The 21,402-nt window shown below is 36.7% G+C and overlaps 1 protein-coding gene across 1 annotated transcript in view; it reads right to left on the bottom strand.

The window, feature by feature from the left end:
• The window catches only part of WDR72 (WD repeat domain 72), a 255,840-nt gene that overhangs the window by 79,045 nt on the left and 155,393 nt on the right, over positions 1-21,402 (bottom strand). Inside the window, 1 exon segment of the mRNA XM_043980475.1 lies at positions 6,491-6,680. Coding sequence (XP_043836410.1) covers positions 6,491-6,680 — 190 coding nt within the window.

The raw sequence follows: 21,402 nt of genomic DNA, 5'->3' as shown, positions 1-21,402 counted from the left end.
TATTTGATACATCATCTTCACTCCAACACAGTTTAACTCAAAATTTAAATTCAACCAATAATTCCAAGGTGACAGTTTTATCTGCAGAGTCTCCATTTCTACCATGACCAATTTATTTAATGGAAGATTTTAGAGCACTTCCTTAAACTGATTCCAAACAGTTTGAGAAAAACATAGTGGACTGGGATAACTTTCAAATGCATTTAAAAACACAAACCATTATAGCTTTCACATGTACTAAATCTTTGCCTTAAATGGAACTGCAAACTAAACTTAATCTCCTGATTCTAAGTTAGAAAGGATTGGCAAATGATGACAATGTAGGCATTATTTAAAAATAGCTTCATTAGGCAAAAAGCAACCTTACAATTTATATATAAACCAACTATATCTATATCTTTATCTATATCTATATCTATATATATGACTATAGCTACTGGCATGTATTCCAAATGAACATACCAGGAAGAGAGTATGGCAAAATGTATGTGTATATGTATGCATGTTTGTGTGTATGTATGTATATGTGTATACACATTTTGCCATACTCCCTCCCTGGTGTATGTGTGTGTGTATAGTATGTGTGTGTGTGTGTATATATATATATATATATATATATATATATATATATATATCTTAAAGGGCTATACAAATGTACAAATGTCAGGTTTTTTTAAAAAAGAAAACATTGGAAAGTAAAATTAATATGCTTTATAATTTATAAATCCAAAATATGTGAATTTTCCAGTCTGTTGCAATTGATCACACTCGTTTATTTCTAAGAATTAAATTATTTGTAAAGCCTTCCAAAATTATTAAACTTCCCCATGACTTATTTTCTTCATCTTTGAGATCAGAGGCTATATGATTTTTGCTCATATCTATATTTTATTTTTAAACTTAGTGTATGGCACACAGTTGCCACTTAATAAATGCTTATTAAATTGAAAAGAAACCATGAAATGAGGAGGATGGACTAGATGATGTCTAATATCCCTCTAGCTTTAAATCTATGAGACAAAAAATCATGTCTAGCAAACACACTTCTAAAAAATGGGGTTGCAGGGGGCAGCTAGGTGGCGCAGTGGATAAAGCACTGGCCCTGGATTCAGGAGGATCTGAATTCAAATCCGACCACAGACACTTGACAAGTACTAGCTGTGTGACCTTGGGCAAGTCACTTAACCCTCATTGCCCCACCAAAAAAAAAAAGTTTAAAAAAAAATGGGGTTAGGGGGCAGCTAGGTGGCGCAGTGGATAAAGCACTGGCTCTGGATTCAGGAGGACCTGAGTTCAAATCCAGCCTCAGACACTTAACACTTACTAGCTGTGTGACCCTGGGCAAGTCACTTAACCCTCATTGCTCTGCAAAAAAAAATGGGGTTGGGGGTGGGGGAAGCTGAGTCAGTTAGCATTCAAAATAGAATCCAACAGCTTGTATTCTTTGATGGTGGTTATTTATGAGTTAGGAAGGTGGAAGAAAAATCCAAACACAATTCCTCTATCATATATTGACTTTTTGGGTCAAACTTTGAACCTTATCCTTCTCTCATACTATTTCTGTTTTGGTAGACTGAATAATTGAGATGGTAAAAATAAAAGAGCACTATAGAGAAATCACAAAAGCTGGGCTGTAGTTCTAGCTGTGTGACCAATGGGTAAAACAACATTTCAAGGAATAATAAAGCCCTCCTTACCTTAACACAGGATTGTAGCAAGGACCAAGTAAGATAATATGAATGAAGCTGTTTAAAAAAAAACAACTATAAAGCATTATTACAAGATTGAAAAGTTATGATCACTATTAATATAAAATTAAAACTTTTTGAGATGAAGATATAATCATATATGTGGCAGTAAATGTTTAACAACCAGCTCTCTAAAATACATGATCTACTATTAAATTCAATTTGCATCAGTAACTACATCAATTTCTTAAATCTAGACGATTGATAAAACAATAAATCAAGCCCTGATTTGTAGTGTTTGCCAATTTCCTAGGGGTAAATGTTTACACTGAAAATTTAACAACTGGCTCTCATGAGCTAATTTGAGCTGGTTCTAGAACACCCCAGAATGAAATCTTTCCTTGCTCTCTTCCATACAACTGAGAAACTAAATGAATTACAAGGAGGTAATTTATTAATATGTAACCCAATCACTACTGTCATTGCTACTGGGAAGGAACCAATCATCTCCCCGGTGGCATTATTTACCATCCCTATTACTTCATAAACTGAAATCCCCATCTCTTCCTTGCCAGTGGTCCCCTACATCTGATGGCTTATCCTATTAAAATATAAGCTCCTTGGGGGCAGCTAGGTGGTACAGTGGATGGAGCACTGGCCCTGGATTCAGGAGTACCTGAGTTCAAATCCAGCCTCAGGCACTTAACACTTACTAGCTGTGTGACACTGGGCAAGTCACTTAACCCCAACTGCCCTGCCCCCCCCCCCAAAAAAAAGCTTACCTTGGTTACAAAATATAAGCTCCTTGAGATGAGGAATTACTTTACTTTTCTATTTGTATCACCAGCTCTTAGCTTAGTACTTTGATTACAGAAAGCACTTAATAAATGCTTTTCTTCATTTGTTCAATTAAAAAGCAAAAGAGAAATGGGGATTACAAAGACTCATCAAAGGATAACACAACTAAAAAAAGACTGTGACAGAAAAATCCTGATTGTGATCTTGCAAGGATACATAGTGAAATAACAAATTTGGTTGTCCTACACTACTTAGACAAATCTAGGTTGAATGTAGAATTAAATACAGAAAATTTGTCTCTGTGTGTAGGAAATATAAGACAAAAATGAAGTATCATCTTTCTTTACTTTTCTACCACAGGATACTTGAATAAATCCATACCTTGCCAACTGTGCACTTATAACACTTCATTGGAAGTCTAAATGTCTTTCCTACATGAAATTGCTGGGATTTTTTTGTGGACAGATTTTAAAACTGGAGCTAACATACTAGACTCCTCACAAAGATATTAAAAAAGTATAATTAGAACTTTATAAAATTCCCTTGTCAGTTTGCTTTTTGCTATTACACATTTGCCATAGTTTAAAATAATTGAAAATGTCACTAATAATAGGGGAAGGGATTTGCTTATTAAGTTGTATCAAGAAAAATTACTTAAACAATAAATAAACTTATTTATTAAAAGGAAACATTGATTAAGTGCCCACTATGTACTAGGCACTATGCTAAGCATTTTTAACATTTGATCCTCACAACTCAGCACAATTAGGGGTTATTATTATTCCCATTTTACTGTTGAAGAAACAGATGCAGAGAGAGTTTAAGTGAGTTGCCCAGAGTCACATAGCTAGTAATAGTTGTCTTTTAACATATTTTTATGATGAGAATTTACATTAAGATAAATTACTTCATTTGTAATTTGAACTGATGAGAAAACTGAGACTCAGTTGGACTGCATACAGTAAGCATCAAAGCTAAGACTCAACTATGTGCTTTTGACTTCAAAACCTATATTTGAGATCACAATTGCGCTGACACAGTTTTAAAGAGCATACACATGGAAGATGTTACTATTAATCTTATTAGAGTTACTATATTTTAACACACATTTAAATACATACCCATACATAAAACTGCTTTAAATTCTTTTTCATATTTCCCTTTCCCACCAAAAATACTGCAGCCCTTTATCTCCTACCACTGTAACTATAGGATTACTTAACACTGGAGTGAAAGAGAGCATACCTCAGAACAAGACTCAGGAAAGCAGCACAAGAGTGGACAAAGCCTTAGTATGGGTGAATTTCATGGAACTAATGGAATAGTTCTTCTTTGAAGAAGAACTATTCTTCTTTGAAGAAGAACTATTCTTCTTTGAAGAAGAACTATGAACAGAATGGAGGGCAATGTGGCCAAGCCCAGGGATACCAACACAGAGGACATTTGTCCGCTGAGCTATATAGATATCAAATTATTGGGAGAAGATCAGCCCCTGAGAAGAAGCTAACGAGAATCTACCCAGCATGAATGGAATGCTGTTTGCTTCATTCCTAACATGACCTGGAGAGGAAAATGGCAAACCATTCCAGTACCTTTGCCAAAAACAAACAAAAAAACCAACAACAACAAATGGGGTCACAAAGAGTTGGACGTGACTGAAAATGACAGCACCACAACAACTTATGCCACCAGAAGCAGTTCTTTTTGTCTCTCTGCCATATGGCCTCCAACAGAGACACCTTAATCCTACAAGTATTTCCCCCTCCAGAGTGACTTCCAATAACTTTACTCTTTGAGATGAAGAAGAACATATTTATAGAAGTTGACAAAAAGAATGCACATAACCTTCAAATTGCATGCACTGAAAAGCTCTCAGAATATATATATATATATATAATACACACACACACACACACACACACACGAAACAAATTGAAATAAGTATGGGGGCAGCTAGGAGGCACAGTGGATAAAGCACCGGCCCTGGATTCAGGAGGACCTGAGTTCAAATATGGCCTCAGACACTTGACACTTACTAGCTGTGTGACCCTGGGCAAGTCACTTAACCCTCATTGTCCGGCCAAAAAAACCCAACCAAACAAATTGAAATAAGTGTAAAAAGGTGAAATACATATCATTCCCAATATCCTATGAGCTACTTAAGTTGTCCCCAAAACACTTTAAGTAACTCTATGGAAGATGAGCTTACAGCCCAACACAAAAAGCCATCATCATTTTATCCATCTTCACAATAGTCTGACAAACATTAAAGATAGGTGGGATAGCAACTTCTCCCAGGACAATTTCTATCCAGACTCTAACAATTTAAAATAGCAATAATAACTCACATTTTGTGTTTGCAAAGTGTTACACACATTATCTCAAAACAAATCTGGAGGGGGCAGCTAGGTGGCGCAGTCAATAAAGCACAGTCCCTGGATTCAGGAGGACCTGAATTCAAATCTGCCCTCAGACACTTGACACTTACTAGCTGTGTGACCCTGGGCAAGTAACTTAACCATCACTGCCCCGCAAAAAAAAGAAAACAAATCTAGGAAGTAGATGCTATAATTATCCCCATCTTACAGACAAGAAATGTAGGGGCCCAGAGAGCTTGAATGACTTAATGGAATCGTAAAACTAGAAAGAGTTTAAAGTTGGACTGAAACCCACATCTCTTTGACTCCATATTTAGTGCTCTAAGCACATGGCAAGTGAACACTTCTTCACTTTGCTCTTGCTCTGTGCACACGAACAGACTTTTATTACCAGTTTAGGTTCTCAAACAGGTTTTCTTTGGGGAAAAAGGACAGGGTCAGCAGCCAACATCCAATCCACTTGGTAACCATATTTTCCACTGAATTTACAATTCATAGCATCGTGAGCAATAAGACAGTTGGGTTGGTGGGAAGTCATTCATCAGGGCTCAAATGCCCTAGGTGAACCAGCAGTATCAGTACAGTTTTAGAGCACAAATACAGTAATATCTCTAGACACTGAGAATCTGACTCCACTGAGGTACTGAGCCTCAAATAGTCACTTGTCCTTAATTACATTTATCAATACTAAAAAAGTAGGCATCATGAACTAAAATGAATAAACTTGCTTACTCATGCATTATATTCAGAGGAAAAGATAATATACTTTTTCAAAGACACTTTTTCAAAGGTTTGATATTTTTGATATTATAACATGCTTCTTTGTTCCACATAAAGAGAATGTCATTTTTCTTTTCTATTCACAGCAAGTATCACTGATCATTTTCACATATTGGAAACAAGCATGTGGTAACAAATTTTCATGACAGACACATACACACTCAATCATATTATAAATTAACTGCTTTTGTGAAGCCTTACTAATAAGATGGAAAGTAAAATTTAGGTCACTTCATTTATAAGACTCAGCTAATGGGCTAAAAACATGGATATCATTCTGTAACATAAATTCAGTTTCACTCTGGTCCAACTATAAACATTAGCACCATTAAAAAGTTATGATGACAAAGTTTGTTGTAAAAGGGAATGATCTAACTATAAAACTGGATTAATTTCCAAATCATATTCTTGTTGCTAAAAAAAAAGAAAAGAAACATCACACAGTGTCATTATTAAGATATAAAATGGAAATAATTAATTTTAGTGCCCACTGTATGAGAATGAAATTATCAATAGGAAAAAAACAATTAAATTTTAATTGTATCAGTTAAACAAAAACATTATTTCTGATTATACCTTAATTTTTTTCCTTTATATTATACTTACAATTGAAAAATAATACACTGTTTCTTCTTGAAAATATGTAATGATGGAAGATAATAATGGAATTTGGAAGTCTTTAAAACCTTGACAATTGTAAGAGAAAATTGATAGCAGTATAGGTCAGAAACAGGGCACTTGGCTCGAGTCTTTCCAAAATGATATATTATGAACTCATATTCTCAACATGTTCTAAGTAGTAGAAAAGTTCCGATGTAAGAATATGCCAATAAATTTTGCACTTACTTTGCAAAGGAATGTTTTTAATGCCTTGTAACTCTAGCTGTTCTGACTGTTCATTCTTTGGCAGTATCTCCATCTCTCCATTTTCATTGTCTACTATGGACACTGGTGGATGGTTGATGGATATCTTTCTTAAGCTTTTCATATATTGTTGAACTTCAGCCAGTAGAACAGCCTGTATTGCTTCAATGACCTGTTCAAATAAAAATCAAAGAAAAAAAGATATTTTGTAGGATTATTTAAAGGGTTTTGGCTAGCACCAAATTATGTAGTTTCATTTTGAAACTTGAGTTAAATTGATTTGGTCAAAAATTATTCTTTCAAATGTATTAAGTAATCGAATTATTTTGCACATGTGAAGTGAGTATACTGTGCAGTTTGTTAAACATTTGTAAAAGCACAATAGCCTTTAGATTTCTGAAGCATGAGGTACAGAGAAATAATGAAGTAGTTACTCATCTTTACCAGATGAATAGACTATTTCTACATTCAAGAAGATGAAAGAAATAGATTCAAAAAAATTTGCAGGTAAAAATTATAGCAGAATCCACAAAATGATGTATATCTTTTTAAGAAGTATTTTGAAAAAAAAAAGTGTTTTGGATACTCTAACTTATATGCCTGCAGAAGTTGAAATCACTGTATTTTCCTTTACACAGCTAATAAATGTCAAGTGTTTGAGGCTAGATTTGAACTCAGGTCCTCCTGAATCCAGGGCCAGTGCTTTATCCACTGTACTGCCTAGAAGCCCTGGTAAAATCACTGTATTTTAATAGAATTTTGAGTGCAAATTTTTCTTGATGACATTTCTATGGTACTTAAAAACCACAACTCTGTGTGTGTGTGTGTGTATGTGTGTATGTTTTGCTATATACACATGGAGTATGCTAGTAGGTTTAGAGCTAGTAGGTCTTCTCATGCAAGTGCTTTCCCCCTAGCACCCTGCAACATATAATATTCTTATATGAACTTTTCTTTAGTGTTCTGGAATTTCCTAGTGAATTTCTAGGATTGTTTTGAGCTCAATTGTTCCAATAATCATTTTATATATGGGGAGAGTGAGAATTATTGGCCTACCTGAGTTCAAATCTGGCCTCAGACACTTGACACTTGCTAGCTGTGTCACCCTGGGCAAGTCATTTAACCCTCATTGCCCCACCAAAACCCACCAACAACAAAAAACAAATACAAAACAAACAAACAAACAAAGAAAAAGCTTGAAAAAAAGAGCCCAGAATCCAGTTGGGCCAGTTCTCTTCCTCTCCTTTCCTCCCCCCCCCAACACCGCCCCCCCCAAATCTGTTGAAACCTGGACTGATAAATTGCCCCATGTGAGAGGAAGCTGATATTCAGTCCATAAAAAAAGTCACACTCAAAGGGAGGGAGTCAGAATGTAAACAATAAGGGAAATAAGGGAGGGACTTTAAATTATCAAAGAACTGAGTAAGAAGGAACTTGAAGATATTGAACATAAGCAGATAAATCAATAGGGAAAACAAAAATAACAGAAGGAAATATGGCCTCCTAATATAGTAAATTAGTTCAGAAATCTATGAATAAATACCACAAAACAAAGGAAAATGATCCAACACTTGATGAGACAGAGGGCCCTGTGGAATCTGAGGATAACATGGTTACCCACAACTTGATATTTCTGAGTGGTTCAAAAGTGAAATAAAAATTATGAGAGCAGAAATTATGGACTGCACAGTAAAAATAATGGATAGAATTTTTTTAAAAACCTAGAATCTGTGATGACAAGTCTTAACAAAGAAACAAACAAGAGAATAAGAGATGAGAATGCAAATATACAGAAGTGAAGGACAAGAAGTAAAAAACAAAACAATAACACTAACAGAAAATATGCTTTCTTTCCAAGCAAAGTACACTAATCTTGAACACAGATGTAGAGACAACCTAAGGATTGTAGGTCTCCCAGAAGAACATGGCAAGACAAAGTGCAATATGCTTCTTGATATTCCATGATCTAATAACACCAACAAATTCAAATAATCTTACTGCAGATTAATTCAATGCAATTGAAAAAGTATTTACTAAGGTATTATGATAAATTCCAAGGAGCAAAACAAAGTTTTTTCCTTCAAAGAACTTATATTTCACTGGAAGGAAATGATATGCACAAAGATAAGAAAATACAAAGTATATACGTGGCAAATGCAAATTAATTTTAAGGATACTAGAGAGGGACTGCTAAGAGCTGGAAATATCAGGAAAGAATGGATGGCTCCTAGACCAAGCCTTAAAAGAACTAGAGATTCCAAAAGATGAAAATGAGGAGGACTGTAGGCATGGAGAACACCCTAAGTAAAGACACAGGGAAGGAAGATAGAATATCATATACAAGTAGGTCAGTTTGTCTAAAATACAAAGTAAATGATGTGGAATAATGTGAAATCTGAGAAGGGTTGGAGACAGATTATCAAAGTCTTTAAGTGACAGAGGTTTTTTATAGTTTATCCTAGAGATAATTGGGAGTCAATAAAGCTTCTTGAACTGGGGAATGACATGATCAGATCTAAGCATTAAGAATATCAGTTTGATAACTTTGCAAAACAGGGGGGAAAGAAAGGATGCAGGGGAAATTAGGGGGCTATTTCAATAGTCCAGTTGATTAGAGTCTGAGTTAAAATGATGGTCTTGAGAATGGAAAAGGGACAGAAAAGAAATATTGAGAAGGTAGAATAAACAAGACTGCAAATCATTGGATAAGATCAGGTAGAGAGGTAAGGGGAGAGCCAGGAGAGTTTTTAGAAAAAAAACAATGATAAATTCAAGGTTGTGGAGCTAAGAGATTGAAAGTAGGGTGGTGCTATTGACAGAAATGGGGAAACTAGGAGGAGAGGTAGATTAAAGGGAAAAGATAATGAGGTCCATTTTTAGATATGTTCACTAAGAGTAGTCCATAGCATTGCAAGGTTAAAGTATTTATCTAGTAAGCAAAAGAGCACATGGGAGAGATAAGGGCTAGATATGTAGATCTGTGACTCATCTTCTTATAGACACCTAGAATACTTCCCCTCTGTCTTAGTTTCTCTGGCTTACCTAAAACAGATCAAAACAAGACCTTTTGCAGGAAAATCTTCTAGGTCTCCTTATCCACTCTGCTTTCCCCTCTGTTATTACCTTCCCTCGACATTTTCTCTGTCTGTCTGTCTCTTTCTGTCTCGTGTATGTATATGTATATGTATATGTATATGTATATGTATATGTATATGTATATGTATATGTGTATGTATATGTATATGTATGTCTGACAGTGTCTGTATCTGTATGTGTCTATGCATATGCATGATATATAGTCACTTTCATGTTATCTCTATTAGAATGTGAGTTCCTTGAGGGCATTATTATTATTATTGTGGTTGTCATGGTTGTTGCTGTCTTTCTTTGTTTCCCAGAGTTTAACCCAATTGCATGGCAATTGAGTAAAGATAATAATGATCACTGAGAGTATGGAGAGGAAAGAAAGGATTCAGTACAAAGTCCTGAGGTAGTCTCATATATAACAGTTAGAACATGTATAATGGTCCAACAAAGGGGACTAAGAAGGTGGTCAGAGAGGTAGAAGGAGGTTCAGGAGAAGGTGGGGGCCTTGTGGGGGAAAGTATACAGGAAGAGTAGGTGGTGGAGAAAAACACCACCAGATTTAACATGACAAAAACACTGATCATAGGAGATAAGGAGCTTGATGAATTTGAAATCTAGGGTGTCTAAGGGGCTATCAAATACTTATGTAAGAGAGCTGGGTTTGGGGTAGAAAGGAAAATTATGAACCAGGCTTTGGATTTCTTCAAAGGGGAAGGGGAATGATGGTAGGTAACTGCTATCTGAATAAGGACATAGTGATGATATAGATCGACTGAGACAACCTGAAATGAAGAGAAGTTGTTTTCCCAGCAACAAACACTGAGTTATGGGTGGGCACAAAGTCAACATGTTAGCTTACTAACCCAAACAGGTCACCAATGAGGTAAATTACAGGAAGTCAGGAGAATGTTTGGACGGATGGGAAAATTTTTGCTCAAACTAGAATATTCAATGTTCTATTCCTAACTATAAGTCTACCTCTGGACATGAGAAGGATATCAACCACAAGTTCTATCAGATCATGACATCATATAATCATAGAGGGAAGGAAACTTATTGTAAAGGTTTTGACTATGGCATCAGCTGTCAATCATATTTCTGTTGCCAAAAGAACAGCTTATTAAACTTGGAAAGTTGGGCACCAGCTGATGGATGTTTTGGGACACAGCAACTCACAAAAACTATCTTTTAAGCTGCATAGAATAAAAGCTTCTTGAAATTAAGATTGCTGTCATTTTTATCTTTGTCCAAAACCTGGCAGAATGACTCCTATACAGCAGACTCTTACAAAATCCTTATTGAATGAATGAACAAGTGACTACAGGGATTGTAAACTAACTCACTCAAACGAGTACCCACTCCAATAATGTCATAGATGCCTTTAAGTACATGTTATTAAATGTGTGTCAGATTAGCAATGTTGCAAGCTTTTCTTGACCTAGGTGCTGCTAATTTATATTTGGACCTCATGGTTTGTACTCATAACATGGCTGTGTTCAGTCATTTCATCATTACAGGTATTCTCTCTACCAAAGCTGATTGCAATCCCCTTACAATGCAACAGACAATGTGAGAGAGTGACTATGACAATAAATTAACCACCCTGTGACCAACAAGGTTTGAAACTACAGAGTACATTAATGTAATTACAAGCTCGCAGACATTGTGTTCTCTCCTCTCTATATAAATAATGCCATTCATCCTGTTGGTTTTATTAGCCAATTTGGGGGAAGCCTTTTCCTATAGAAAAACAAAAACTCTGGGATAACCTCAATAGACACTGAGCTAGACAGCCCTCAGGAGTGTCATGGGAAACTAGGAACTGAAGTTGGGGAAGTAGTTTTCTGAGGTTTTTGAATTCCTACATGAAGTGCTAAGTTGATATACCTAAGGAGGAGTTACTCAAAATCTTGCTTCAAGGCTTCTAGGACACTGCAGGCTATAGGTCAAATGTTCCATGGTCAAAATGACTTCTGGATTTCCTCTCATACAAACCTACCCCCACTATAGTTCCTAGGATTCTGTGGAGATTACTCATAGGTCAAAGATATGTCATAAGCATGACATACAGTAAGGCTTTAAATTGGAATGGTACCCATTTGGCCTGTGGCCATCTAGTTACAGTGGGATGCTAATTATTTCCAGTGTTAGACACAAGTGGAAAAAATGACTCACTCCACTGGATAAAATATCCTAAAACATGACATTTGATTAATTAATGAAATATATGCATATACACAATTTCTTTTACTACTTCTAATTTTTAATTTTGTATATAATGCTTTCATGAGTAAGTTGTTGAATCTTGTTTTTATTGATGCATTTTGTCATTATAAATTCCTATTACATGCATAATCAATATGAATATCATCAAAAAACAAGAAGAAGAGAAATAATAACCATGCAAAACATTAGACATTAAAAGCAGGATCGATTATATACTCAGAGCCCTAACACTCACTAACTCAAAAATGACTTCTGGGTGGCACACGACCAATTGCAAATAACCTCAAAATGCAGATTGCCAGTGCGAAATCTACGCCAAGTCAATATCAAACATAGCCACTGCAAGTGAAAAAATGATCCATCTTTCAAATACATGGTGATTCTAGCATGCTGCCTCTGATTATTAATAATAGCAGATATTTATGTAGTACTTTAGGGTTTGAAAGGCACTTTACATATATTATTCAATTCAATACAATTTAACAAGCATTTACTAAATACCTACTAAGTGCCAGGCAATGTACTAGGCACTGGAGACACAGAGACGAGAACAAAAACAGGCATTACCCTTCAGATATTTACAATTTCCTGGAAGAGCTTGCATTCTTGAATTATCTCATTGGGACCTCACAACCACAGTGTACAGAAGGTGTTAAGGTTATTTTCAGATGAAGAAACTGAAATTCAAGAGGTTGTAACTTTTGCAGAGTTGAACAATTCTTTTGGAAGTATAAGAGATCTAATTTAAACCCAGGCTTTCCTGACTCCAGGTCCAGTATCATCAGTCTCTAAGACTATCTTTTTATAAACTGAATGGATTCTAGTCTGGAACCATCCTGATGCAAAGAAAAACAAGAGATTGTAATTAAGAACTGATCAAGTTTAAAGTTAAAGGTTCAGACTCCTATATGAAGTGGTTCCTTATTATTCCAAGTGAAAATGACTCATACTTTCTCTGAATTTCTTATGGTATATTGTCTGGACACATCTGTTACCCTTGTCATGATGATTCATAGCTATTTCTGCCCATGTTTATCCCTTGATTGGACTGAATGCTTCTTGAGACAAGTGATTGAATCTTCTCCCATCTTCACACACTCAGTGCCTAACACTGAGCCTTGCACATAGCACTCAATGTTTAGCAAACTGAATTGAAAAGAATGAAAGTAGTTTACTACAGAAACCTCTGAGCTACTTTTCCTAACTTTAGGGATTCTATAATCCAGTCCTCAATATATACCATCACCACATTAACCTCTTATATATACCACACCGATTGTACTGATTTGCTGATAAAAAGTCTTTAAGAAATACTAGTTTCTCCTGGAGGGTCTTGCATGGGCTGATGATGAGTGAGATGAGCAGAACCAGAAGAACATTGTACACAGTATCATCAACATTGTGTGTTGACCTACTGTGATGGACTATATTCTTCTCACCAATGCAATGGTACAGAAGAGTTCCAGGGAACTCATGATAGAAGAGGATCTCCAAATCCAAGAAAAAAAAAAAAAGAACTGTGGAGTATAGATGCTGAATGAACCATACTATTTCTTTTGTTTTCGGTGCTGTTGTTTTTCTATTTTGAGGTTTTTTGTCATTGCTCTGATTTTTCTCTTATAACATGACTAATGCAGAAATAGGTTTAATGTTATTACATGTATGTGTGTATGTATATATATATATATACATATATATATATATGTAGGTTTTATATATATATATATATATATATATAACCTATATCAGATTACCTGCTGTCTAGGGGAGGGGGGAAGGAGCATAGGGAGGAAGAAAAATCTGAAATTGTAAAGCTTGTATAAACAAAAGTTGAGAACTATCTTTATATGTAACGGGAAAAAAATACTTTATTAATTAAAAAAAAAAGAAATACTAGTTTCTGATAACATCCAGTTCAAAAGTAGTTGAAGTCTTATGTAGTAAAATTTAAGATGTCATCTAGGAGCCTCAGAACTTATGTAGAAAAAAGAAGGATGTAATAGGAAGAGCACTAGAGACAGAATCAGAAGACTGGGGTTTGAATATAAAGTCAAGAACTTACTAGAACACTTATTCAAGTGCTAAAAGCACTTACTAGAATGCTTATTCCTTGGTCATTCCCCCCTTCCCCCCATATGCCCTGGAGAATGGATAGCATTCCTGAAAAAACTTATCTCTTTTCCTTTGGAACTCTTGCCCTATAGACCCATTATTTGGATGAATGAATGCCTCATGTGCCCAACTAAATCAGGCTGGCTTTAACAATGCTTTTTGTCCTCAGTTGATTGTGCACTTGATGCAGCCTCTGAGGCTGAGATGCAATGGAGTATAGATTGATTTTCTTCTTCTTGTGCTCATTTGGTCTGACAATTAACACCAAGAAAACAGAGGCCAACCAGCACTGCACTGTGCATACGTGAAACCAGCAGTTATAGGAAACAGAAAAAATTTTAATGCTGTGGATGAGTTCATTTACCTTGGCGGTATACTTTCCAGAGATGTATACATAGATGATAATGTTGGCACATGCATTGCCAGAGCTAGTGCAATGTTTGGGAAACCCAAGGAAAGTGTGGGAAATAAGAGGTTTTAGACTGCCTACCAAACTTAAAGTCAACAGAGTGGTCATGTTGACTTCATTTTTGCATGCCTGTGAAATCTGGATGGTACACCAGTGCCATGCCAGGAAACTAAATTGCTTCTATTTGAATTGTCTTAGGAAGATTCTGAAAATCACCTGGCAAGATATAGTAACAGAAATTGAGGTCTTTTCTCAAGCTGAACTGCCAAGCATTCAAACTCTACTGCAGAGAGCACGACTCTGATTTGGAATGCCAAATATATGTTTGCCTGAAAGGCTATTTTACAGAGAACTCACACAATGTAGGCCCTCACACAGAGGTCAGATGACATGATACAGGGATACTATCAAGGTCTTTCTGTAGAACTTTGATTATGAGACATGGGAGACATGGCACAGGACTTCCCAGTATGGTGTGCCTGCATCAAAGGAGGTGCTGTGTTCTATCAGCAAAAAGAGAATTGCAGTAGCTCAAAATAAAAGTTAGGTGTGCAAATTTAGAGACCTCTCCACTCTAAATGTCCATGTGGACAATTTGTGTGTAACCTATGGTAGAGACTTCTGAGCTTGTATTAGTGCAATCAGACACACTGTACCTTGACCCCCAACATAGTGATTTAATTTTGATCCTTTCTGAGCACTGAAGGACAACCAAAACCACATAATCCTAATCTCTATAATACATAAGAATCTTGCAAATATTTGAAATATTTGTCAAATACATCTATATGTGCATATATGTGTGTATATATGCGCACACACATCTATGTAAAGAAAGTGTGTCTTCTCTCCTCCAAGTTAAATATTTTCATTTCCTTCAACTAAACTATATTGCACTGCTTCAAGTTCTATTATTCTGGACCCACCCCTCTGGATAAATTCTACATGCTCAGTGTCCTTTGGGCCCTCAAATGAATATGATATCCCCCAGATTTGGTCTAAAGGGGGTAGAACAAGTGAGACTCTGACTTGATTTATTCTAGACTCAATAATTCAGTTAATAGAGGCTAAAATCTCATTAAATTCTTTGTTGTCACCATGTTCCACCCTCAAGTTTTAGTGTTTACAACCCAATAAATGCTCATATTTTTTCATGGCAAACTGTTGTCTAGCTGTATTTCCCCACTATGCTGTACTTTGAACTAAAGTATAAGACTTGATTTCCTATTATTATTATTAAATATTGTCTAATTGCATGATCTAGTGCCTTGTGCATAGATGCTTTATAAAACCTGTAGAAGTAGCACCGTTCAGACTTCTCCAGATCTTGCTAGCCAAATTCTTCCATCCAACATGCTAACTTCCCTCCCAGCTTGATATTCTGTGGGAATTTAATAAACATGTTATTTAAGTTTTTCATATTCCTTGAACTTCTATAACATAGAATTTTCAATAAATTTAGGATTTATATTTTATATCACTTGTTGTCGTTTTATATGCATTGGAGTAGCCTCCTTATCAAGACTGTATACTCAGTGAGTAAAAAATCATGTTTTTCTGTACTCCCAACAATACCTAGCAGAGAACTGAGGCTATAATGATCGCTTACTGACATATGGGTGGTTAATACACTTTTGGGGGGATGGGAAGACTGGGTCTCCATATTTTATCTAGGCTGGAAATAAGCAGTTTCTCAAGGCCACACTTCCACTGTTGTTCAGGATGGAAACTTTAACCTGCTCCATTTCTGATCTCGACCAATTTGCCCCTCTGTCCACAAACTGGTGTCCCCAATAAAAACTTCTGAACGTTTACCAAATTGGTGTTGGGCTTTGAGCAGAGACCCAGTTGGAATTAGTTTGGTTAACTTTAGCTAAGAACTCCCAAGTTCAAGTGATTCACTAGCCTCAGTTGCCTGAATAGCAGGCCTGAGCTTACATTTAATTTTTAATGTTAAAAAAAAAATCAGCAAAACACAACCTTTGGGCAAAAAATGACAAGGTATTTCTGAAAATGCTAAAATTTTAGAAAAAAGAAAAGACTGAACATTACTAATTCAACTACTCTATGAAATAGGTTGGAAGGTGACATTAATTTTTGACAGAATAAATGAATTTGTGAAAAGAATTCTATGGATAATAAAATGTATATTAGAGGACAGATAAAGGAAAAATGTAGGTAATGTAAAATCTGATGGTATCTATAAAATATTTTTAAATGTGTATAAGGTAGATATTAATGGTTAAAGACACATTTTGAATGAGCCTAACAGAAGTTTCACTGGGGAGGGGGGGCACCTAGGTGGTGCAGTGGATAAAGCACTGGCCCTGGATTCAGGAGTACCTGAGTTCAAATATGGCCTCAGACACTTGACACTTACTAGCTGTGTGACCCTGGGCAAGTCACTTAACCCCAATTGCCTCACTAAAAAAAAAAAAAAATTAGTCAGTTTTGTGAGCACAATTTAATTTAAAATGACAGACTACTTAATAGGACTGTGACCACAGAGATATCCCCCCTCCCCCAAAAATGTGTTAAAGGTCCTTTCAGAAAAATTATTATCAAAGCATTAGCCTTCTCTATACATAAGTGCCCACAGATTGAAAATAACCTTTATACAATTCACTGCCTGGGAAGAAAGTATCATGAAACTGGATCACATATTCATTACTGGAATTACTACTGTGTTTCAGCCAAATAACATTTTGTAATGATTTTCTCTAACATCTTGGAACAACAAAGTGCCATAAAATGGCCCAAGACATCGTGAAGGTGTCTATAAATCTCTGCTTCCTGCCTGTCTATCCTTGTATGCAAAAAACATTTACACATCGCTCATTCCTGCTCAGGCCTTTCGTGCTTCTTCAGGTTCTATGCGTAAGCAACATTTCTCCCAAGGGATTCTAGTCCACCATTGACACTCTTGAGTGTGAGCATATCGAATCTTAAGAGCTTCCAGTAACTTGCAATATCAAAAGCATGTAAATTGCAAGCCATTACCTCCCCATCTCTTCCCCAACGCTATTTCTCAAGGTCAGCTGTGTCTGGACAGTGGGAAAAGGAACAGATAAGTAGGGTTTTATTTTCCCCTCTTTGAGTCTGATATGGGTTTCAGGAAGGGAGCAGAGAGGGGGAGGTCATGTTGCTCAAAGCTTCATATCCACCCAACCAAGACAAATTTCCATCTAGCCGGTCCTCATGTGCTTAACTGTCAATGCCCCTGTTTTCCATCTCTTGCTCCAAAAACAGTAACCAGATGAATACTCATATTGTTTCTGTAAAGGCCAGGACAATGAGTTATGTCTCCACTCTGTTCCTGTAACTCCTCAGCAAAAACTCTTTTTCCCTATCCAGTAGAGAATAAGAATTTAAGTTCCCTGAGGGCAGAACTCTTTTACTTTTTGTTGTCATTGTTGTTGTTTTTTAAAACCAGATCTTCCTGTCTCAACCAGGTTGGAAGTGCAGTGGTCACCCAGAGGCCCTATCCTAATACTGATTTAAGACATAATTCCTGCATTCATGGAATTTATAAGGTTGCAGGGGATAGGGCACATATACTAATAGACAATACTATATACTAACTAGAATGCAGAATAGAATAAGAGCATGACAAAGGCAAGGACAGAAAGTTCATTTTGAACTCTAGAAGGATGGCAGATGCTACATGAGGAAGGAGGCAGGTGATGGATATGAAAGATTCTAAAAGATACAGAAGTTTGAGGAAAGCAAGTCAAGGTTCACTTTAGAAAGGAGTACAGGGGGCAGTTAGGTGGCACAGTGGATAAAGCACTGGCCTTGGATTCAGGAGGACCTGAGTTCAAAATCAATCTTGGACACTTGACACTTGCTAGCTGTGTGACCCTGGGCAAGTCACTTGACCCTCATTGCCCTACAAAACAAAACAAAAACAAAAAAGAAAAAGAAGGGAGTACAGCCTGCCTACTCCTAGAACTACCCCCTCATAGTACCAAATGTGTGGCTGTAGTGCTGGTCAAGCTTTCAATCATGTTCTCTGGTGGCCAAGCCCAAACCAACCTTCCTTAGCAAGCCCATGAGTGGTGGTTAAGACAGAGTTAGGTAGTTTTCTCTCCACTTTGTGCCTTATAAAGGAGGCATTTATGCCCACCAGCAGGGCTTTAATATTCGACGTTCTTTGTCTGTCTGATATTTTTCCTATGACATAAAACACTTGGAGGAAGGCAAATGGACAGAGGCAGCATCAGACAAAGCACTGAGTGCAAACTTTAAAAGTTAAAGACGGGCAGCTAGGTGGCGCAGTGGATAAAGCACCAGCCCTGGATTCAGGAGTACCTGAGTTCAAATCCAGCCTCAGACACTTGACTCTTACTAGCTGTGTGACCCTGGGCAAATCATTTAATCACTATTGCCCCGCAAAGAAAAAAAAAAGTTAAAGACAAGGAATAAGAAAAACACAATGGTGGCTGAGCCATTCTCTCTCTTGGCAGCACTAAAGACCCTGTGGGGCATTTGTGCAATGTCTGATTGTGGTGATGAAGGAATATAGAAATAGAAAAGGGCACTGGCTGATCCTCAACTGGCCTCCCAGGACCTGATGAAGATCCTGGGCTCTTGGAAGTACAATTCTGTGTTCCTATTTTCTCTTAAACCTGAAGCTGTGGGAATCACGGTCATTTCTAGAGCCTTCTCTAATCCAGATGTGAAATAGTTGCTTGTGTCTCACTCCTATTTCATGAATAATCTGAAAGTTCTTATGTAAAACACTGAAATTCTCTGGCCTGTGGATGGGGGAATAAACCGAGGGAAAGGAATGGAGAATGAACTCTTGATTGAAATAAGTTTCTGCCTTGAGAGGGATGATGCATGAAATTGAATGGAATTTGCAATCTGTGCAATTAATACCTCTGCTTTTTTTAACCTCTGCTTTTAATAATAACTTAATTATTTTGAATCATGTCCTTGGATGATGATGGTCAAATGAAGCATCACTAAGGGAAAGAGAAAAGGAAGAGCTTGGGGATGAAGTTGAATAATATTCTTAGATAAGATAATTAACCATATGATATTCATGGGGATACAGTTTGAGAGTCTAACATCCGTTTGTGCCCTAGAAACCTAGACTGCTGACCTTATTCACATTTGTTACAGCATAAAAGGCTATGTTCTAATATGTTCCTCACATTGGGATAATTGATGAAAATTCTACATTTAGTTAATCAAGTCAAAAAGATTTGTGGATTATCTACTTTGTGAGAAGTACAATGTTCCTGTATGTACAGGGGATTCAAAGGATAAGACATAGTTCTTGCCCCAAGGGAAATTATAGCCTGGTTGGATAGAAAAGAGATATAAATGAAAAATATCATTAAAAGAAACCCTTTCCCCTCCCAGTAGTATATGTTAAAGGCTAAATTATAAGGTCCATACAAATAGGAATCATGTCTTAATTTTCTCAGTTTCTCCCCCAGAGCCAAGCAAAGTGCTTTTACACACAGTAGATGAATAATAAATAGTTTTTGAATGAATGAGTAAGTACCAAATCAGTGATACTATCAATAAGAGCTATAGAAGAAACAACTATTATTTATATCATAATGCATTCTCAAAGCAAGGAGATTTTCCTGCAGTCTGGAAACATACCACATGGGAGACGGGACTTGAATGGGGTTTTGAAAGAATGATTGGATTTAGAAAGGTGGGAAGATACCACAGCCTGGGAAAAGTATGAGTTAAGGCCCAGAGATGGAGAATGGTTATAATGTTTTAGAGTGTCAAGAGTAGCCCAGGTTTGTTAGAATAAGGGGTTTGGTTGGAGATAAGCCTGGCAACAGATTGTGAGAGGTCAAGATGGGGGCCACCACTGAAAGACTTGCAGCACGGCACAATAATGTGAAGAAAGCGCTATTTCAAGAGAGATGAATCTACCTGATGTATATGTAGAAGAAAGATACTGAAGTCATTGCAACCAGTTTATGGAATTATACAATATATAGGCAAGAATCTAGGTGGGGAAAGTGGGACTAGAAAGAAAGGGATGTATGTAAAAGGCAAAATGAAAAATACATTTCTTCATCAAAATTTGACATCTCCTAAGCGGCCTGACAGCAATCATCTTGTGATCTGAGAACCAAGGGGCCACTATTTTTTAAAAATTTTATAACAGAATGTGAATAAATATACTATGAGCTCACATATATCATGCAAGAATATTCTCTCTTCTCATCTTTGCCTCCTGGATTCCCTGGCTTCTTTCAAGTCTTAATTAAAATCCTTCCATCTTTAATAGGAAGTCTTTCTTGTTTCTTCTTAATTATTGGGACTTTCCTCTGTTGATGATTTTCAATTAATTCAATTGATAGCTTATTTGTGTATAGCTGTTTTCATTTGACTGTGGGCTCCTTGAACTGTCTTGTGCCTTTCTTTGTATCCTCAGTGCTAGGCACAATACCTGGAATATACTAAACAAATGTTTATTGACAGACTAGCACCTCAAGATGAAATATTCTAGGAGTTCAGTTTTGAATGGAACAGCTTTTAGAGGAAGGAGCAAGCACTGAGAGTGATATTAATAAGCCCATAGAGGGGCAGCTAGGGGGAAGGGTGGATTGTTGTTGGTTTTTCTTCATTCTCAAAGAGGACCAGTGTTTTGACTTGCACTGAATTGGATTGAAGTGAGGGAGGGCTGTGCAAGGTTATCAACCTCACTCTCTCTTCCAGATCTGTCCGGGTCCCGTGGGAAGATACAGATCAGGATGACTGGAGATGGCCATGTATGTTTAAGGCAATTGGGGTCAAGTGACTTGTCTACAGTCACACAGGTCTGAGTTGAGATTGGAACTCAGGTTCCCCCAATTTCAGGGCCAGGGACAGTGGATAGAGCACTGGTCCTGGAGTTAGGATGGTCTGAGTTCAAATCTGACCACAGACCCTTGACACTTACTAGCTGTGTGACCCTGGGCAAGTCACTTAACCCCAATTGTCTCCAAAAAAAGGTCATGTAATTTGTGGGGTTGGTCTTCCACCTTCACAAGACCTTTGTTCTTTTCTCTCTTGCTCTCACTCCTTCATATTTTTCACATTT

This window comes from Dromiciops gliroides, chromosome 2 (assembly GCF_019393635.1).
Source record: "Dromiciops gliroides isolate mDroGli1 chromosome 2, mDroGli1.pri, whole genome shotgun sequence".
In the NCBI taxonomy this organism is placed as follows: domain Eukaryota; kingdom Metazoa; phylum Chordata; class Mammalia; order Microbiotheria; family Microbiotheriidae; genus Dromiciops; species Dromiciops gliroides.
This window is presented reverse-complemented; position numbering and strand designations above follow the sequence as displayed.